The following is a 20,226-nucleotide window of genomic DNA, read 5'->3' on the forward strand; positions in this document are numbered from 1 at the left end:
GACGCGTTTATGGTACGGAGTTGAAGCGTTTCACAGCCGCACGGCCATACGGTTCAGAAGACGAATGTCGCTCGAATTGCAAAATGAAACGTATTGTTTTGAGTATTTCATTCAAAATTAATGTAACGGGTGCTTTATGTTACTATTTCCCTGTTTTTTACCTCTCAATTATCAATTTAATTCTCCAGTGTTTCCAAACTTGTCATTTGTCGCAAGGCGCGAGATGGCGATACAGCATCCGTAGAACTCGCAAAATCAGGCACAATTTTGCATAGCAACCATCTGTAGTAGCCTTGGAGATGCGGTTGCCATGGAGCTACCCACCGACAGTTCTCGGTGTTTCCCGTCTCGGAGTGTCTCGGTCATTTTTGTCGGTGTCCCGAACGCTTCGGACGTGTGCAGATCTTTCGCGGAAAAGAAACCCGGTACATACACAAAGTTAGTAGTGCTGTGCAGTATCCATCGGAAGGGAAAAAGATGAATTCCAACTTTGTGAATATAGTCCAAACTCGTAAGTATCTGGGCTGTGTAGTGCACGTGTGGAGAGTTGCTGATTTCTCTCTTTAAAACACCGCCAAATATTGTAGATTCTTGCGTTTGTCAGGAACGTAGCCAAACGCAAATGTTTCCTGTTCCGCCTCCATCAATTCCACAACAACCGGTTCATGGTCACTCTCATTCAAGAATGAAGCAATACCCGTCCGTGCCGCTCTTGATGGTTCGAGCTCCGACGCCACCGATGTGGGTCTACGGCGTGCCCAGACCGTTGGAACAGATGCAGTAAGTAGATATGAGGTTAAGTTTTTGGTTAGAGACATTTGTTTAAAGCACAAGCGTGTGTGCTTAGTTGCCATTTTTCGTACTCATCCGACATCGCCATGTCATCATCGCAAAGCAACCATGTCCAAGCCGCTATTGGTCAGTCGCCGTCGTCATCGGTTACTTCGACGTTCGAATTTAAGGTATCGAGTGTAATTGCAAGCAATCCTTCTGAAGCAATGAAGTCTGCTTTGGTCCCCGAGCGTGTGACAATGACGTAAGTATACGTAGATAGTTTCAATTTGTTAGGATTTATTAAGTACATTTCCCCAAATGTTCTACAGAAAAACTCCAGAAACTACATCGGCATCATGCGGTTTGGGCAAAAACGCTTCCACTCCGGATCAGTTTCTCGAACAGTTTCACGAGCTAGTGAAGACAGCCCTGGACGGTTGCAAAAAGGCAGAAGCGCTTGCCACGTGCCATCAGAAACGTCCATGCTTTAAGAAAATCGACAGCCTGTGCGCCCGGCTAAAGCAGGATCTGGTGAAAACGGACAACGTGATGTCGAACATCAATTCGCAAGGGCTTGCCTGGGCGGTGAAAGACTTTATCTTTGTGTTCACCAGAATCATGAATGCTTGGATCATCATCAAGGGCTACGTGCACAGCAAACCGGAAGGCCTGACATCGATCCAGCGCGAGCTGTGCCCGAACTTCCTGGAAGCGTTCGGGCGGTGGCACGAGACGACGCACGAGCTGATCCAATCGCTCATCAAATCGTTCACCAATCTGAACAAGCTGGCCAAGCAACAACGTGGTGGGTGTAACATTTTCTCCAAAGTCGAAGACTTCAAAGATGAAGCAAACCCAGGCTCGAACGAAGCTTTGGATGATTTTGAGGAGGCTGCTGAATCGACGCTCAACTTGAGTGATGGTGCGTACATACGGGCAGGCATTTACCCGAACGTAACCCGCCCTCCGCCCGGGTTTGCGGACAACTCACCACCACCACCGTTCGCTGGGTATAAGAAACCACAACAGACCAAAACGCCACTGGTCGGTGATCGCGGTCAAACAACGGATTCGGCGTTTGCATCTGCTGCATCAGCGGTAGGATTTAATCGTCCAGAATATAATGCTGATCCCGGTGCCGCTATATCGAGTGTTCAAAGAAGCGAGGGTATGACAAGCTCTGCCGATCGTCAGTTTATGGAAAATTTCCATCGCAAAACATCGCTAGAATGTATCGACTGGGTGTTGGACGAAGTTCGTGCCATTGAGGAGGGGCAGTATTTCTACAGCATCAACTTTGCGAAAAACTATGTAAGTACAACTGCAATTCTTGTTCTATTTTATCATGTCAGAGTTACAGCGAGTCGAGATATCTTAAGCTATTAAAGCTTTTAAGTAATCTGATCATGTCCAGGAACATACAGGATTATCTACAGTTCATTTTCGAAAAAAAACAAGAAAATCGTTCGAAAACAATTGACAATCCTCTCCATATTTCTCCTTCAAACCTTGAAAGCGTATGCGCAAAAAGGGGAACTTGAAGTTGAACGCATGTCCGCTCACTCTCTCGCCCGTTTGCTTCGCTCACCGGTGCAACGCAAAGCACAAATCCTAACTACAATGTGGCCCCGTTTTCTCCCGTTTCAGTTTCCCGATTTTCACCTGGTAGGATCGAACATGATAGATCTGCGTACGGTCTACCGGAAGCACGATGCGGGCCGCTACGCGATGACGGTTGAGCTGCTCGATGATCTGCACCAGATAGTCGATACGTGCAAACAGTACGCGAACGCCTCGACAGCGTTCGATCTGTGGAATCCAAACGAACCGATGCAGCGAGACCTTTGCACCGATACACAGCGGAAGGAAATGGAAAACTTTCCCAAAATGCAAACGTTCATTGCCAAGATGGAACGTCTGTTTGCCGCCATCCGGAAGGAGCGTCCGATGGAGTAGCGGTCGTGAATCGATCAACGCATCAACGCAAAATTATTCCCTGGACAGTACGGTAGGAACTTCGCAGCGGTTTGCTTAGGTAGAGTGGACTTAATTTTTCTTTTGACTGCCATGAAACAGAACTAAGACTGAGCGCTGACGATTTGAAAACACTGCTTGTAACACATGATCAACAGCATTTCATATCTGAGCTATTACAGGCAGTATTAAATAAATTGTTAGAATATAGTATTTATTAACGAGCACTCACTTCAATTATAAGTCAGGAAACATCAGAAGAGAAGCTTTATAATATGATCTACCATATCAGTAAATTATCTCTGTTAATTTGTGGTTAATTCATTAATCTATGTTCTCATTCATTACTTGATTGTTAAATTAAACAATTGTTGATTTTAAAACATGGCTCCAACCTCCGGCATTTTTTTTTAAATATTCAATGGCAAATCACGCATCTTTAACACTACCTACGCGAAAGACGTGATTAGGGATAAATTCACAGTGACAGAGGGACCGTTGTCGATGCTGAAACGTGTTAATAGGTGGACAACTAGTCGATAGCTGTGTCGTTGTTTTGAACGATTTTAGCTCTGGTTCGATTATCACCAGCGATTTGCTAATGAGCACAAGCACGTTGGATCGTATGGCAAAACTGTGACAAGCCATTGCTTACGAACCAGCTTTCTATTAGCAACTGATTCTGCTAATGCTTTGCAAGGTTTATCCCAGTTCAGCAGCACGAGGGATAGGCAACGGATCATCGCAGATTGATTCGTGATGTGCTTTGTGTGGATGTAAGATTAATCCAGTAAGAAATCATCTCAATTAACACATGCACGCTTCGACAGCGCGCTATGGGGTTTACACAAATTCAATTAGAATATCGCTTGCCAAGCGAAACTTGTCAAGACCCCCGAGAAGACTTCTTTTAAAAACGGAATCTCAAACATCAAATCTAACGTTCCTTCTGTGTGATAACGAGTAATTTACCTCCCCACCTCCTTTCTTAGCTCAAAAACATACTCGCAAGGGCGAGAGAGCCAGTGCGAGAGTGAACTTCACGACAAAACTCTGACCGTACCCAGGAGAGCACGAGATCGCGTTTAGGACGGTTCTCCGAGCGGTTCTAGGTGGGGAGGAAAGCTCATTAGCTCGCGCCACTTGCTGCTGCAACCTTTGTAACAGCATAGTGGCCATATTGGCACATTTCGTCGTGACTCGTGCCAGTGTACGGTTGTTGTGTTCCGCGTCTTGTGGCAGCTTCTCTCAAGGTTCGTGGAGTTCCCGTTCTGTGCCCCTTCGGCCGGTGGGGTGACTTCCGGTTATACAGTTGAAAATGGGTGCGACGGAGCAATACGGAATTCACCGAGCGAAGGAAATGGACAGTTTTGGATCGAGGACAGTTTTAGTAGTCTTATAAAAGGACATTAGAAAAACGACATTTCAAGTTGTGTGTGTGTATGAGTGGCCTGGATGGGGACTATCCATGAGTTGTGTAATCGCACAAGGGTAGAGGGTGTGTGTGTGTGCTAATCACAGCAGGACCTGATTTCTAGCATGGAGCTCCTTTTCAGCCCAAAGGACATTTGACTAGAGGTATATGTAGGGTGTGCATGTATGTGTGTAGTTTACCGCACAACCAGGACAAAGTGAGCTCACTGTGTTACCTCCCGTACCCCTCAGTGTCAGCTGAATGTCCCAGGACCTGACCTTCTTACGCAATGCTAGGGTCAGTGCAAAAAGCGTGTGATAAGAACCAAATTGAACTGGACAGTGCAGTTAAAATGGAAGGGACGAGGCAAAGAAATAGTTAGGCTACATTTTCCGAATCACAGTTGTGCAACAGAAACAAGAGGAGGGGGAGGGATGATGGTTTCCTTCTGTCGGTGTATTCCGTTTGCAACTTCCTCGTACTGCTTATGCGCATGGTTGGGAAAACGGAGAAAAATATTAATCGATTCCAATATTCTCCCGTGTTCTCTCCCCTGTTTGGTGTGTGTGTGTGTGCTCGCGCCCGTGTGTGTGTGTGTGTTTGTCTTCTTTCTTTCTTGGCAGGTTAACGTGAAGTAGTTACGCAAGGCAGGCAGGTGAAAGCAGTCAGTGGCGCCAAAAAGGCTCTCAAAAGTTTTCCCACACAGTTTCCGAACGTCCCAGAGCACTCGCAACGACCCACGATGATGTCCTCGCTGCAGTCCGTGTTTCTCGTTAGCTTACTGGTGATTGCGGTATTCATCCAGAAGGGTAAGTTACACTACCTAATATTAACCCTGACACATTACATTTCTCCTCTGTAGCGTTCAGTACAATTTTTGCCTTCGGAACAGTGTGCAGAATTTAAAGAAAATTCGTAAGATAGGAGATGAATCGTGTGGAGGTCAATCTCTCTTACGCGGGTGTTCTCTTAACTTCACCGCCCGTGTTCGCGATGACGCTTGGGTCGGACGACACATGACGACAACGACGGAGACGACCACGGTGACGCGATATTATTCAATTCAAACCTTAATTGAACATTACGAGAAGAAAACGGGACCAACGATCGGCCGAGTTCCGTGATTCACACGCGAGGTCAGTTCGGCTGCGCATGGTTTGCCGTTTTTTCCATTATTGGGACAAATCCGAGACGAAAAAGTACAGAAGGGAGCTAGAGCAACACACATTGGAGAGATTAAAAGGCGTACAAAAACCGATACACAGTTACGTCTAGAGGTCCTAGAGCTCTTCGTTGAGACACCTTCGTTTTGCTATGCGCGAATGTCGGTGTGTCTGTATGTGTGTGTCTCCTTCTGGAGGAGAAAACCCGGACGATTATGTAAGCCTGCACCAGAGCCTACGGACGAACCGGATACGAGCGGGGGGTGGGGGTTTCCGATGGTTGAGGGCCAGCGAGGCCGGGTGAAATTTGGAGGCACATTCGCGCGGACCTGGATCGATATTCTGCAAACGTCAAACATATGACGACCTGGTGTTTCTAGTGGTGGTGGTGTGTGTGTGTCTGCGCGACGCTATACCAACTACCTTCGGTAACTAGATCGATCGAAATGTACAGATTGTCGTCGTCTTGTTGAAGTTGCGCCCAACTGTATGAGCACAAAGTGACGAGTATGCCATAGGAATTGGGTATTTTTGTGACTTCAAGGTCATCGGAGCACAATAATTCTTGATCAGCGCTGTTTGCAGCAAACTAATGGAAATGAAGAAAATAGCATTCTATTTACACATCCTCTTCTAGTTCCACACCCACGGTCGAACTATTACTATTGGCCCTGCACTTCGGAGTATCCAAATGGAACCCACCAGCGAAATGTTGGTTGATTAGATTAACGCTTCTTCTTAACGGAGTTAAGCCAAGCAACCAATTAACTGAGAATCTTCATGATGATAGGCATCATCGCTCCATCGCACTCCAACGTCTCTAAATTAATGTTCCGTTCTTTCAGTGGAACTCCAGAGAGGAACACCCGCATTATGTAATGCCACTAAAACGGGGGACATGCAAGTGAACTACACACGTGAAACGCTTAACGGGCACGTTCGGGTTTAAAAGCAAAAAGGTTATCCAATATTGCCAATACAACGTAGCGAATGACGGGCAAAAGAACACACGCTTTTATCTCTCGCAGCACGTGTGCTTGCAGTCGAAACTTGTTAGAAGTGGAAGGAATCCCCGCGTGAAGTTGTTCGACTGTGCTAAACATATTCATCGGCACGACAGATAGCACCGACGACAATCGACACTTCATTACATTATTCCGTCGAAGCAAAAACTACCGCCGCTCAATAGCAATATGAAGTCATCATCGCAAACGGGATGAAAACGAGATTAATCGAACGGAGATTGTGGACGCGCTGGGGCTTCGTTTTAACGACCTCCCGTCACAATCTGTCACAATTGCGTGGCTGCCGCTGGAAGGTAATCTTGCGCAGCGTTGAATCTAGGAAAGTCTGTGCCTTTCTTGCCTCGTGCCTACAAACGGGGTGGCGGGGGGGGGGACTACTACCAATTAAGTGTCTCTCTTTGAATGCTGTTCAACCATGAATTTGTAAATATTTTGCCGCCGTGCTGATAAGCCTCACAAATGGACACACATGACATACTAAATGCTCTCTGAAGGGAGACACTTGGAGTAATGTTTGACTTTAAAAAAAACCTCTGAAACGAAAAGTTACCAATGCGTCTTGAGATGTAACAAACATGACTACTTGGATTTTGATGGAAATGGCTTGCTCTTTTCTTTTTTCAATTTTACACAGGTGATGCCATCCGTTGCTTCGAGTGCAACAGTGCGGAGGACTCGACCTGCACGCACGACAACCCGCCGGATTCGATGTCGGTCGACTGCAACGACCACAAGGACGGCAACAAGTACACCTTCTGCCGGAAGATTGTCCAGATCATCGAGTTCCCGGTGAACAACCGTAAGTAGTGCTAGTGTGGCGTGATGGTGGCGTGTGCGCCTTTAGTGCACTTACTAAAAATCCCTCTCTCTCTCTCTCTCTCTCTCTCTCTCTCTCTCTCTCTCTCTCGCACCATCAACAGTTCCCCCAGACAACCGAGTGATCCGTGGATGCGGTTGGGATGAGTCCTCCTACAAGGTACGTAGCGCGCACCTCTTCCATTCATTTCGATCCCCCCCCCCGGTTGTCACTCATCGTTTTCGTGCGTTCGTTTCTTTCTTTACACACAGGGCCGCTGCTACCAGCGCTCCGGGTTCGGTGGACGTCAGGAGGTGTGCGCCTGCTACGATGACAATTGCAACGGTGCATCCTCGCTGTCCGTCACCTTCGGCGTGCTGCTGTTCGGTGCAATCGCTTTCCTGATTCGTGCTTAATCCAATCAACGGTTCCAATTCCACCGGCACATATCCACCACCGAACAGGCTAGTGGAGAGCTCTAGTTTCTTTCTCTAATTTGCCTCTCCTCCTGTCCCGCCGGTTGGCTACTTCCCTTGTTCTCTCTCTCTCTTCTCTTCGGAGCTCGGGAAGGAGGAGAAGGATCATCGCTTTTTCCATCACGAATTGACCAAGTCAATAGCGGTGAAAGATGTGAAAGTGTGTGTTTATGTGTGTACACACACGTTACGGATTTAGTTTAAGGATTCCAAAAAAAAAACACACATTCCAACGTTGCGGAATTGTTTCAATTCAGATTTATCCCATTCGATGGTAATCATTCCACCAACAAACAAAAGGATCCCGTTTTCCTTCCCGTTGTTGTTGATCTTGTCAGTGTTAGTCAAGTCTCGATCGACTATTGGCCCAACGTGCGCATCCCCCTTACATCGAGCATCAAGATTTTTTTTAAATACAACAGACCGAATCGAATCGACGAGGTGTACGAATTTTGTAAAGAAAATATGTCTACGTTACGCTATTTTAAGAACCCGATTCTAATGCAAAACGCGTTTTGTCGCGGTAGTAGGGAAGAAACATTTATTGTGGCAGCGCAAGTGTTCAACCAGAAAATGCATCGGAAAGAGTTTAGATTTTAATAGATTATTTCGTTACAGATATAATAGCAGACAGGCCGGCGCCGCCCGCGGTACAAGCTTAATACACTCACACAAAACACGACGAAACGGAAACGGCGCGCACCGCCCGCGTATGTTTCACCTTTAATAATACCATTTAAAGATAAAAAACAAGAAAAATCAGTTTAAAAGCAGTAACACGAGAGAGACACATAAAAACAAAAACGCAAATAGCAGCAGCAGCAGCAGCAGCAGCAGTAGTAAGAATAATGCAAACACAGCAGCATCCAGCCCCCCATCTCCATTGTCCTTTAGGGAGCGCCTAGGGAAAGAGTGTCGGGATTGTTAGAAGTATAATAAAAGCTGAATAAATAAAACAGAGAAAACTCGAGAAAAATAAAACAAAACTAAGCTGCCAGAATCGCTTCGTCCTGTGTGTGTGCGCTCGTGCGCGTTCCTCCCACGGCTTACGGCGTGCTTCTGTGTTGCCGGATGGGGGCCTAGCCTTTGGAAGGCTCGGTCCCCGGAGGCCAGAATTTGTAGCAACGGTTTTTTTCTTCAATTCACATGACGCACGGAAAAGCGGAACCGTGGGAGACGCAAGTGTGTTTCGTCAATGCGCATAAAAATGACTATAGCACGAGTGCGGATGGAGAAGTACATGAAGTTCAATAAAATAGAAGAGAGAAAAACAAAACACACACACATTCAAATAAATTACAACCCATTCTTGATCTTCTCCTCTCGAACTCTTTCCTTGTTTTGTAGACACGTAGTTGTTATGTAGTTGTTTGACGGCGGAACGATTTATTAGGTGAGTGTGGTCGCAACAGCAGCAGCAGCAGTAAATAAATAATTAGCACACTAGTGTAAAGTTTAAATAGCATAAAAGAAAATTATGTAATATTAAGCATAACTCGGTTACGATGGTTTGTTACGCAAAATTCGCTTGGCTGGGAGTGTGCAATTGATTGGTCGGAAGTTAAATTGAAACCTGACATGTTACATTATGATTAATTTATTACTTTAAAAATACTTAAATGAAATGATAGGAAGCAAAGAAGAAATAGTTATGCGCGCATACAGCATGAGAAGATGCCATTCAAAGAAATCATTATTAATGCTAAAGACATTTTAACGCCATAGCTCTGGTTCATGAACAAAACATAAAGCGTAAGGGAAGAAGATGTTCACTGCACTCTCTGTGTACTGCATTTTCGGTTCGTTTTATACTAAAACAAACAAACATCACTTTTTGCTACAGTTCACATTAGAGGAGAAATAAATCGAATTCTTACCAACCCGATGGCCGTAATAAAAGTAAATTTGTGTCCCTTTTCTGTCTTGAAAAGAAAGAGACAGCTAACCGTAAAACTCTTTTTCGGCAAATTTTTAAATATTTTTTTTATGAAAAACCGTTACAATTGTGTGGTCGTTTTTTTAAAATTCAAATAAAGAATTTAGAACACAATAAACAGGCAAGGGTTGTATATACAACTTGCACACAAGCTATAAGCACCTTGAGAAAGAGGGTAAAAACAGAGACAACCATACATGTTGAGGTGTTCTGTCTCTTTTTAACAAGTTGAGTAGCCTACATTATTCCTTGCGGGTCAAAAAGAGAAAAAAGATATGCATAAGGGAAGGAAAAAGCGACAATGAAAACATATGAATCAATCTATTGCAGTTCTAATGTGATTATGAGAGTTACGCACTACCGACTGCGCTATCGAGGCTGTGATTAATGTGATCTATAGGTCCAAAATGATTATTTAGTTGCAATTTTAGTTGGGACCAGTTTTAAATTTATACTGGCCTGTTTTAAATTTCCTTTTTAATTTCTAGCAACTCCGATACTTCCAAGGCCTAACGTAGTTCAATTCTAAAACTGAGCGCCAATGGTTTGACTATATTCATTTTGTATAAGACAGCTCTTATCGAGGCACATTGGATTTAAATAAGGAACAACATTTTTAGTTGATTTTATCCACTGATTAAGATCATTTTGATGTAGAAAAATCAGTCTCCTTCCAATTGAACCATTCTTCCCACTCACGTGTTCCAATCGTGACCATTCACGTGGCACAAGCAATATTTCGGGACCTTCGCAAGTAATACTTTGCAGAATGTCAGTAGACTGGAAATGTGTTAAGTTAAGCTTCTGACACTACTACTGGCTAAAGGATCGAAACACGTTTATGGCTATTTCCGGCCAACCAAAACCGGGCCCCCGAAACAGCCGAAGCGAAGCGATCGTGTTGTGCCGGTGCGTGATTTATTGATCATTAATTGTACGCTAATTACTAGCAACGCCATCGATGACGACATGATTAGCGCCACACGACACATGACGGGTAATTCAAAATACACAGTAAAAGGCCATTTTTTTCTCCCCCGTTAAGAATTGGTAGTTGACTACTCCTACTACCCAAAGGTAAATGTACATGATAATAGGTATGTTCGATTCACAACTGATCTTCAGCAAGTCCACCCAGAGTCATCACCAAAAACAATCATAAACCTCTCGGGAGGGAAATAAACAGGAAGCTCTGGGCAAAAGCGGGCGTGCGACATGAATCCACAACGATCCGCAAGTATCCGGATCGGTACCGGTTTAAGCTACGCTAAGCGGATGGTTTTTGGGGAGGGCGATTAATGGCAGGAAGATGATAACATTGCCAACATAAGATCACCGGTCGATCAATGCGCTCGGGTCAGTTGTCCGGTACGAGCGGTTCGGGCTAGTGTGGTGTAGTGTGGCGTTGGTTTTTGTGCAGAATTGTGGCAAGTTTTGTGATATGATGGCAGCTACCAGTCGGTTGGGCCTCACCATCCTTGCGGTGGTTTTATTTGCCGCGAGTTCTGGTAAGAAGCGTTCCACTGGCAAGTAAATCCGTGTGTGTGTGTGTGTAAATTTTCAGTGAAAATTATGAAACAGTGCCTTGAAATGTGTTACTTTAAGCTCCTTTTCTAATCCACTAGATTCCACCATCAATTAGTCACTAAACTCTCCTGCCTTATCGCGTGGCTGTACTTTGAAAAGAAAGGAACCCTCATTTACATTCCCAAAGTGATTACTATCTTGTCAAAACCAAACAACGACACTCCCTCACACTAGGCAAGGTCGCCTAAACACAGCGTGACAAGGCCGTTTTATCAATCAGCTAATCAGTGTAGTAAGATCACATTCCAGCCCAGTTTTTTCCCCAACAAATTCCACCGCGACACGAACCGCGTTTGTCATGTTCCACCGCTCTCTCCCCCTTTTCTTTTGGTAGCTCCCGCGTGAGGTACGAATAATTAATAGATTTTACCCCATTCTCTGTCCCCGCTTTTTTTTTTGCCTCACTGCACTGGACCCTGCTTTTACTGTGCGACGTTGCCCGCAACGGTGTTGATTGATGAGAAGAAGCAGGCAGGGAAGTGACCCGGAATGTACGCGTTTATCGTATACCTTGCGCGGACACCGGTTTTCGTTGGCACTACCGACACAACTGACATGCTGTCAACAGTACCATCCGGCCTCCCGTACCCCCCTTGCCCCTCCCCGGGGGGAAAATGGGAAGATTTGCCGCGGTCCGATAAGAACGAGACATTGCATTAACACTGTGTACACAGAGCTCGTTACAAGTGGGCTTGGACGCATCGTCGACACCTGCTGCTGGATTGTTTATTTATGCTGTCCCACCACCACAACCACGGGGCAAGGTGGACAAGGTGCGATGACCACGTGCGGTGAAATGTATGATTGGAAAATCTGTTTGCATTTTCCATGCGTTTTACCGACCGGTTCGAGTGTCATGAAAATACAGCCACTTCGTTAGTGGTTCCAGCACCTTGTGACCACGTGTTTCTGTGTGTCCTAGTGTCCCTGAGAGGATTTGTGTGTGTGTGAGTAAAGGCCATCTTCCCATTAATAATTCATGATTTCGTTGTGTTCGATACGAGAACTGGACTGGATAAACAATTGCCGACCTCCGGCCCTTCCAGGAAAGCTTGCTTATCCTTTGATGGTGTCCATCCCGGAAGCTCGTTATCTTGCCTTTCTTCCCCGGCATCTATTACGAATGTAAAATTGCAATTAGTGTATAGAGCTGAATATCGATTATCCGATGCCTGTAAGCGACTCGTTTTTTTGGCAATAAAGCTTTGACCTTTCGTTTTACACCTGCTAATCTAGTTCAGAATCTGATTAGAATCCCCTCTACGGTGTATCCCACAACCGTGTGTGTGTGGGTTATTTCAAATGTCACTGCTATAGGATGCCATGAAAATGCCACTACTCCATCATGATCGAAACGCGCACGCTCTTTCGTGTTTTGTAAATGCAAAATTGGACTCTTTTACGGCGGTCACGGTTCCGACTGGACGTATCTAATCATACAAAACCGACGCTAACAGCGTCGTGCGTAATTGTAGCTACATAGCACAATGAATTGGAAATTATTTATTACTACCACTCCCACCGACAGTCCTGCCGTTAAGGGGAAGGATTTGACCCAAAACTAAATTTGGCTTACTTTCCCCACATAAAGGCGAAAGGTTCTTCATGGTACACCTTTCTTTTTTTGGGTACGGTGGGCAGACCATGAACATAAAAGTAAACCGTAACATTGGGGTCTAATTGTTAGCGGCACGTGCGTTACTGTTTATGATATGCTGCGCCACGTGGAAGAAAGGATCATATTTTGCACGTAATAATCATGAGCCTATGAGCTGAGGGGTGTGTGTGTGTGTGTGTGTGTGTGTGTGTGTGTGTGTGTGTGTGTGTGTGTGTGTGTGTGTGTGTGTGTGTGTGTGTGTGTGTGTGTGTGTGTGTGGCCGAGAGCTTGTGTAGGCGAGGTCGTAGAATAATTTACGACGCGATACACAAACATGGGGCATGAGTTTTTATACCACACCGCTTTTCGATAGGAATTTATGGCCCTGCGTTTAACCTTTACTAATAGTAGAACTGGAAGCAAAATGGAGAACATACCTTGCACTATTTTTAAAGCTTCTTCAACCACCTCCAACTGGATTCCACTTGCTACTAAGACAGACAGCTAAAAGATCTCGCTTTACTATGGATATGTTGTTTTTTGCTTCAATTCTCCTTAGCAACCGCACTCCGTTGCTACACCTGCAACTCGTACGACAACTCGGAATGCTTTTCACTGCCGGCCAACTTCACCGAGGAGGAGTACCGGGACAATCGCACCATACCCGGACGGCTGCTGGTCGAATGTCCACCGGACGCTCAGGGCCGTCCACCGCTCTGCCGAAAGATGGACATACTCAGTAAGTTACGAAGCAACCCCGTCCGAACGGAATGCCTTTTGATCTTCCAAAGCTAACCACAGCATTCTCTCTTTTTGTCTCTCTTCAAGTACTCGGTGGCAGCTTACCGGATCATGTGCGGGTAGTGCGCGAGTGTGCCTACGAACATTCCCGCCGTCCCTGCTATAAGATGGAAAACGGTGGCCACGAGGAACGCGTTTGCCACTGCAACACCGACGGCTGCAACGGAGGTTCGCCGCTTACGCTTTCGGGAGTGCTGCTTGCTTCCACCGGCCTACTGCTACGATTGATGCATCGTTGATGGTTGTCACGTCGCTGGTACTGTGTTCCTCTACCCCGCCGCCCTCGCCACTCACGCAGCTTCCGTTTTCCTTTGTGGTGGAATAAATTTGCACCACCACTACATATCTGCCAGATTGGCGCTCGATCCCGCAAGGCTGCAGAATCTAATTTGACTTTTCCTCTTCATGGGATGGGACAAAACGGGACCGAATAAGAAGAGAGTTGAGAAAAAAAGCACACACACACAAAGCAACTCATCAGAAATTCAAATCATTTCTAACAGTCATACAACCGCAACCGGAAGCAATGGTTCTCATTTCGCCAATTCACTTTGTTTGTGCAGGGTAATGGATCGATCTGTCCCCGAGAGAAAAAAATGGCTTTAAAAAAAGGAATACACACACACACCCGCGCACACCGTTATGGTAGGTAAAGCTTTTAATGGCAAACCGCGACAGAGTATTGCCGAAAAGTGAAGCAAACGAACCACAAGAGGTTCGGGTAGCACACAGTGGCAGGATTTATTTATTTTCTTTGCAAGATGGGTTTGGTGGAAACCTTGCACGAAAACAAATTGCACCTCTCCTGATGATGGAAATTGAAAAATGTTTGAAGATATATTTGTGGGTACTTTTTTTTTTTTGCTACTCTTTGCTCGTTCTGTGAGACTCATTTTCCTTCGTTTGCCCGCTTGTTTAGGTGACTGTACTTTACATTACGAAATCGATTAATAAACGAAAAGAGAAGAAGCGAACGATAGCTCCAGGCAGGGGCAAAGGCACAAACATAAACACACACACAACGACTCAACAAAACAGATCCACGACGGGGTGTCGTGACGTCAGAGCTGGGAGCGATTAGTGGTTGGTGACGAATTTTAACGCCCCACTGTCAAGATGAAGCGCATGGCGACAAGGCAGAAGGCGGCTTTGGCCACACAAACTATCGCCAACAAAACGACAGACAAAACTCATTATCACTTCTTTCAAAACTTCAACAACCTTCAAGTCTTTTTCCACCCACTGTTTTGTGGGGGAGAGAGGAGCGGTCGGGCGGCTTGTTCTTCCAAATTAAGGAACGGGTGAGAAAACAGCTTTTTGTGAGCGGTTGGCAAAACAATTTCCGGCACCGGTGTTATGCAAATTACTTTATTTTGTGCGGCTGCGTGAAGGTGGGTGAGGTGTCTCGAAGCCACTGGTTGAGTTTGAAACTTTTCTGCCGGTGCTACGGTGCCAATCCTTAAGGTGGTTAAGCAATGATTGTATCCTTTTGACGGTCGTTAATGCCGTACCTTCAGTTCATCACCCGGTGCAGGAAGGCGTTACAGCTGTAGGCAGTTTTCATAACCTGCCAACAAAAAAAAAACGAGCGAAACGGTGGTGATGGTTCGTGTAAAGCGAACATAAAGGAAGCGGATCGAGCGAGCGCCCAACGTAACCTTACCGCTGTAAAGGTGGCAAAGGACAGAAAGCCAAACCCGCCGATGCTGAAGCCATAGTTGCGCTGGGCGTTCCGCAGCATAAACAGAATGTTCTGCAGATCCCGTCGATTCCACAGCCGGTACCACTGATTCGCGTACACGGCGGTACTGAACTCGGCCGCCTTACTGACGACCAGCTCACCACAGTAGCAGAATAGCCATATTTTGTTCACATTTGTGAGCAGCATGCCGTATGAACCATTTTTAAACTTGATCTGAATGTGAAACAACGACACACAGATGTGGACGATCGAGCAGAGCACCTGTATCAGGTACACCTCCCGGTAGATGCTGGAACATCGAGCAACGAATCTACACCAACAAATAGCAGACATAGTGTAAATGCTTCACGAGACAAAACGGGACACTAAAAAACTCACTGAGAAAGTCCGGTGTGAATTTCAAACACCTTCCGCATCAATCGCCGCTGCTCCTGCACGTTATCGGGACTGAAAGACACGCACAATAAGCGAAGCGAATGTCTTCCGATTGCATACCTTTAGGCGTAACGCTTACCTTTCACCAATTTGGCGCAGATACACAATCAATATCTCCAGCTGGGAGGCCGAGTAGCACACAAACAGATAGAAGGGACCATCCAGCCCCACAAACACCAGCGCCACCCACTGCACCTGCACGATCTGCAGCAGATAGTTGATCAGATACCAGGGATGGGTGCGGTAGTCAGCAAACGGTATCGAATAGCCCAGTGGAAGTGTTCGATCGGCGAGCCCACCCGACACCACGGGATAGATTAGCAGCATTGCGCCCGTCGTCAGGTAGGACAGGATTGTGACCAGCAAGAGCTTTCTGTGGTTTGTGGGAAAATGAAAATGTCGAAAATTTAGCTGCAAAAATACACATCCCTTACCTTGCTAAGCGCTGATACTTCCCGCAGATGGCAGCCTCGATCGGACCGTTCAGAGAGCTGCGATCGCTCAGCACGGTACGGATCATCGCCGCGATCTGTTTGCGCCGATAGACCATGCCGTTGATTTTGAGCATCAGCTCGAACGCGGACACAAACGCCGACACGCTCAGTATGATTGTGTCGAGATCGTTCCGGTAGTTGTACGCATGCAGCAGAATGATACAGAGCGAAATGACCAGCTCCGTTTCGTGAAACTGAAACAAAGTGGTCGGAATGCGGGCCACCAGAAAGTCATCGTCGAAGATGCGCAGCAGACAAATTTTCAGAAACCAATGAAACACTTCGTAGATGCGATTGTAGCTCAGCTCGAGGTACTGGTGAGATTTGCCCAACGAGAGCATGTTGCAATAAGGGGGAGGTTCTTACACGACTGGGTGAACTAGCGAAGAAACGAATGGTGGTTGAAAGAGTTGCAATTTTGATAATATACTTCCGGTGTGCAAAAGAAAACCTTGAAAAAACGAGAAACATTTTTAAATTATACCGATTGCGTTGAACAATCGGAGGGCTACATTATTCAGGCAATAGCAAACAGCTCAATTACATCTGTAATTTTACACAAACCATTTACAGTTCTTGGCGTACCTGTCCGTTTAGTCCAAATATTGATTTAAAAGGTGTGCTACTGGGTAGCAAATCGCCTTTTATTGACTATGTACGATACTTTTCAAATTTGCATACATTTAGGCGCCAATGTGCAATATCGCCTGAATGATGGCAAATTGCACTACAGCAGGGAGATCTTTACCATTCCGAGCGTATTTTTGTATTACTCAACAAAACCTTAAGTTGAATTGTTTTCCATTTCCGAGTCCTTTTCGTCGCTATAGCAACCAATCTCTTGCCATCCTACTTACTTAGTTAATTGGCTCTACTTTATTCTGGCCTCTACATCACCCATCACAGCCTGTGAGAATTAGTGCCCAGTGGGGTAACTACTACCATACGACTTATTTTATGACTTCATTAAACCGTGGCGTCATTGGCCTGATAGTTGACAACATGCAACTCCACACACACGCTACATACGCCACCAGCATCTGTCTGCCCTCGAAATAAACAGGACATAAATTTCATGGCGAGAAAGTTGCCACGACAAAGAAGTGCTGTGCGAATTTAGGGCAGCAGCAACCGGGGGCGATAAATTTTCATCGCGTGAAAGCACCCTTCAGTCACAGGGAAGATCTTTGGTGAGCTAACCACTACTACCGCTACTAGCACCAGCAACATTGCCCTGTGAGAAAAGGTTGATACAGGAACTAATTCGCCCTGGAATCGGGTTCTACGGTTCCAATGCATGTACGGAAGTAGCGTGTGCACAACGATACGTGTGCACGGAAGCGAAGCGAAAACCAGCAAATATTTAATCAAACGCTCGCCCGGCTCTGCTCGATTTATGATGCTGCAGCTGGAAGATAATTGAATTGCGACCCCGGGTGTGTGTATGAGTAGAACACATTTCACCTTGACCAAGGTGCGGAACCAAGGTGTTGAAATGTAGTAGACAAAAAAAAAACAAAAAGAAACTGAAGCTTTACGATACAACTTGCACCCAGATACCAAAAGGGAAGGTTGCATTGGAAAGGTTGGACGTCTATTAAAAACATTCGCGCTGCGCTAGCTGTCGTAGTACTGCGTGTACTTTGAAGTATATTAAATTCTAAAGGAACCCATACCCGTACGCCACCTTCTATTGTCGTATAAAATATAATTTTAATTAAATTAATTTTCACAGTCCCACTTTACAAGCTGCCCAGCTGTGTCTTCCCTTACGTTCCGTGTCCCGGTGGTCTTGTTCACTTCTGAAAATTCAATTTTAACTAAAACACACTCACCCGTTCGTTGTTGCGACCTCGTAGCAGTTTGGCAACAAAAAAAAAGTTTGTTATACTTCACACAGGGGCTGGCTGGGTTTAGCAAATGCAACCTCCAAACTTTTCGCCTTTCGCCAACTGCATGCACACTTCTCCTGGCTCTGCAAAACCGCAAACACTCCGTACACTCTGAGGATCGGTGCAAGAGCGAAGCACACAACTTCATCACCGAGTGCATAATTAAATGGAGCAACGCATCGTAGTAACCGTGTTGGAATCGCGTTGGAAAGTTTCAAAACACACACACAGACACACTCAGGCACACAGAGTGCTGACAAATGTCCCTACTAGATTCATTTCCCTACCAGATAAACCTAATCTCGAGGTTGGAGGTGTGCATTCGGACGCTGAGGTCATTTCTCCAAACCAAACACAAAGCGTGCACAGGGGTTCTAAACTTTCCGGTTGAGGTCAGCCGGATGCACTTGCTATATATACTGCTACTCCGCTTGATTACGCACCCGTAATGCACTTTTTGAACTCGAGCCAACGCAATTTTTTTTTTTGTCACATTCCGTACATTGAACTGTTGGGTGCGTTCTTCTGCATGAACTGGTTAAGTAAGGTTCTGTACGCTTCTGCGACTTCTGCGTATGCGACCATGTATGCGACACGTGGAAAGCGAAGTGCAATAAAATAAAGCGATTAGTTTCAAATCTCTTCAGCACACTCACACACGCATTAGCAGCAAAGTGTATCCCCTCCCCCTTTTTTCCGGCTGAGCAAGCTTGCAACAATTTTAACGAGCGCATCAACACAAATCGTCATCGCCGATGCTCGAGAGCTCGATCACTCAACTCAATGGAAAACAAAAAACGAAAGAACGGACGCAGTGTGAAAAACAACAATGAATGAAAAATGAAAACTTTCATCTCAACTGTTCGGTGCCATTTAGAAAAGCAGTAGAAGCAGAAGCGAACATTAAAAAAAGACAGCAACCCCATGAATGCCCATACACAACGCGTAGAGGTTATTCATCTAAAAATTGCATCCACTGCAGTTGCATTTCCTCCCTCCCAGTGCACGATTGTTGTGCTGGTGGATTGTGTGCACACACTACCAACGCCACCACCAGCATGTTGCTTTCAGCAGTTGCTGTTGTCCTGCGAAATAAATCCCTCGCGATCCAACACAAAAAAACGGGGGGAGCCACGAGACAATAATAAAAAGCGTGACGTCGACCCTCGCTCTCTCTCTGTTTCATTCTGAGTACGATTCTCGGGTGGGATGAAAATAAAAGTTTGTGGGCGCCATCGTGACGCATCAAATCTGCCATTTTCGCCAGCATGGCGCCTCATGCGACGGGTTTGGACGGTAGACACGGGCGGTCACGGGGGTTTTCCGCACGGATTTCCCGTGTTGGCTGTTGTTGTTTTCGCGTTTGCTACTGCTGCTGCTGCTGCTTGTTGTTGACCACGCGCGTTATCGAGGGCGCATCCGGGTGACTTTTTGATTGGTAAGGGTGATGATTCCCTCCCCCCACTACTGTACAGAATATACAAACACAGACTCACACACGTATATTTAATCTGTGATATTGAAACTGAGCGCTTTCATCTCCGTTTCCATGGAATGAATTCTAATTCTTCCTGTCGTATTTTCCGCCAGTGCCCAAAAATAGACCCAAAACACACAACCCATCCACACATATATTTCCGTTGTAGATATCAAAGCGAAAGAGCATAATTTGATCAAATTAACTAAAAACTTCTCTATCACTTCACCTCGACTGTGAGGAGAGTACGACAATCAAAACACGGACGGAGTCGGAAGTTGTGGCAGATTGTGTATTCCATCTACGTTTGGAAATCTGTACAATGTGAAATATTAACTACCGCGCGCTTTTATCATCCCAGGCACGTGCTTTATCGCCTCGATCGTTCACACAGGGTGGAGAAAGTTTATGCTCCACACAAAAAGATTTTGACATTATTTGGTGTGTTTGAAGGGTAGAAAACATCAAAACCAACAGCAACCCTCTGAATAACGTCCCACAGGGTCGTTGAGTAGTTACATCCGGGATGAGGGGAAAAATCGCACCCAATCAAAACTAGTGTTGGGAGATTCATGATTCGGAAGATTCGAAGATTCAATCCCTAGAAAGATTTGATCGGATCGATTCCCGTTTGTAGGATTTGATCCCTTTAAAGATTCCTTTGTGATTGTGATTTGATTCCG

General features: G+C 45.6%; 4 protein-coding genes and 1 long non-coding RNA gene across 7 annotated transcripts; 3 read left to right on the top strand and 2 right to left on the bottom strand.

Moving 5' to 3' along the window:
- Nucleotides 1–248: 248 nt before the first annotated feature.
- LOC120904121 (protein mitoshell) lies at nucleotides 249–2,965 on the top strand. 3 transcript variants are annotated; one of them, XM_040313899.1, is made up of 5 exons: nucleotides 249–511; nucleotides 685–780; nucleotides 848–1,036; nucleotides 1,104–2,085; nucleotides 2,422–2,965. In XM_040313899.1, exons 2-5 carry the CDS (start codon nucleotides 686–688, stop codon nucleotides 2,728–2,730), a joined length of 1,575 nt encoding a protein of 524 aa, XP_040169833.1. In that variant the 5' UTR covers nucleotides 249–511; nucleotide 685; the 3' UTR covers nucleotides 2,731–2,965. The 3 variants fall into 3 exon arrangements, with proteins under 3 accessions (XP_040169833.1, XP_040169831.1, XP_040169832.1); XM_040313897.1 differs by having other exon boundaries at nucleotides 250–511; nucleotides 588–780; XM_040313898.1 differs by having other exon boundaries at nucleotides 250–511; nucleotides 588–780; nucleotides 896–1,036.
- A 906-nt stretch (nucleotides 2,966–3,871) lies between these two features.
- On the top strand, nucleotides 3,872–9,521 carry LOC120902071. Its single transcript, XM_040310556.1, has 5 exons — nucleotides 3,872–4,001; nucleotides 4,786–4,971; nucleotides 6,985–7,149; nucleotides 7,271–7,326; nucleotides 7,419–9,521. Exons 2-5 carry the CDS (start codon nucleotides 4,905–4,907, stop codon nucleotides 7,560–7,562), a joined length of 432 nt encoding a protein of 143 aa, XP_040166490.1. The 5' UTR covers nucleotides 3,872–4,001; nucleotides 4,786–4,904; the 3' UTR covers nucleotides 7,563–9,521.
- Nucleotides 9,522–10,913: 1,392 nt separating this feature from the next.
- LOC120902044 lies at nucleotides 10,914–13,988 on the top strand. The gene is made up of 3 exons (XM_040310518.1): nucleotides 10,914–11,066; nucleotides 13,302–13,481; nucleotides 13,571–13,988. Exons 1-3 carry the CDS (start codon nucleotides 11,000–11,002, stop codon nucleotides 13,780–13,782), a joined length of 459 nt encoding a protein of 152 aa, XP_040166452.1. The 5' UTR covers nucleotides 10,914–10,999; the 3' UTR covers nucleotides 13,783–13,988.
- LOC120902045 lies at nucleotides 11,838–13,678 on the bottom strand. The gene is made up of 3 exons (XR_005739369.1): nucleotides 13,589–13,678; nucleotides 13,180–13,458; nucleotides 11,838–12,259 (listed from the first exon to the last, which is right to left on the bottom strand). It is a non-coding gene; the product is annotated as an uncharacterized LOC120902045 (long non-coding RNA).
- Nucleotides 13,989–14,966: 978 nt separating the features above from the next.
- Nucleotides 14,967–16,515, bottom strand: LOC120905034 (odorant receptor 46a-like). The gene is made up of 5 exons (XM_040315654.1): nucleotides 16,115–16,515; nucleotides 15,760–16,053; nucleotides 15,624–15,692; nucleotides 15,207–15,555; nucleotides 14,967–15,110 (listed from the first exon to the last, which is right to left on the bottom strand). The coding sequence occupies exons 1-5, from the start codon at nucleotides 16,513–16,515 to the stop codon at nucleotides 15,057–15,059; spliced, it is 1,167 nt and encodes a 388-aa protein (XP_040171588.1). The 3' UTR covers nucleotides 14,967–15,056.
- Nucleotides 16,516–20,226: the final 3,711 nt, after the last annotated feature.

The sequence above is a fragment of the Anopheles arabiensis genome, chromosome 3 (assembly GCF_016920715.1).
Source record: "Anopheles arabiensis isolate DONGOLA chromosome 3, AaraD3, whole genome shotgun sequence".
Taxonomy (NCBI): Eukaryota; Metazoa; Arthropoda; class Insecta; order Diptera; family Culicidae; genus Anopheles; species Anopheles arabiensis.

Coding starts and splice junctions, on each gene's coding strand:
- LOC120902044 (XM_040310518.1), top strand. CDS start 11,000: ATGATGGCAGCTACCAGTCGGTTGGGCCTCACCATCCTTGCGGTGGTT. Junction 11,067..13,301: donor TTTATTTGCCGCGAGTTCTG/GTAAGAAGCGTT, acceptor AATTCTCCTTAG/CAACCGCACTCCGTTGCTAC. Junction 13,482..13,570: donor CCGAAAGATGGACATACTCA/GTAAGTTACGAA, acceptor TCTCTCTTCAAG/TACTCGGTGGCAGCTTACCG.
- LOC120902071 (XM_040310556.1), top strand. CDS start 4,905: ATGATGTCCTCGCTGCAGTCCGTGTTTCTCGTTAGCTTACTGGTGATT. Junction 7,150..7,270: donor CGAGTTCCCGGTGAACAACC/GTAAGTAGTGCT, acceptor CACCATCAACAG/TTCCCCCAGACAACCGAGTG. Junction 7,327..7,418: donor GGGATGAGTCCTCCTACAAG/GTACGTAGCGCG, acceptor CTTTACACACAG/GGCCGCTGCTACCAGCGCTC.
- LOC120904121 (XM_040313897.1), top strand. CDS start 478: ATGAATTCCAACTTTGTGAATATAGTCCAAACTC. Junction 781..847: donor AGACCGTTGGAACAGATGCA/GTAAGTAGATAT, acceptor GTGTGTGCTTAG/TTGCCATTTTTCGTACTCAT. Junction 2,086..2,421: donor TCAACTTTGCGAAAAACTAT/GTAAGTACAACT, acceptor CTCCCGTTTCAG/TTTCCCGATTTTCACCTGGT.
- LOC120905034 (XM_040315654.1), bottom strand. CDS start 16,515: ATGCTCTCGTTGGGCAAATCTCACCAGTACCTCGAGCTGAGCTACAAT. Junction 16,054..16,114: donor AAGTATCAGCGCTTAGCAAG/GTAAGGGATGTG, acceptor CACAAACCACAG/AAAGCTCTTGCTGGTCACAA. Junction 15,111..15,206: donor CCTTTGCCACCTTTACAGCG/GTAAGGTTACGT, acceptor TTTTGTTGGCAG/GTTATGAAAACTGCCTACAG.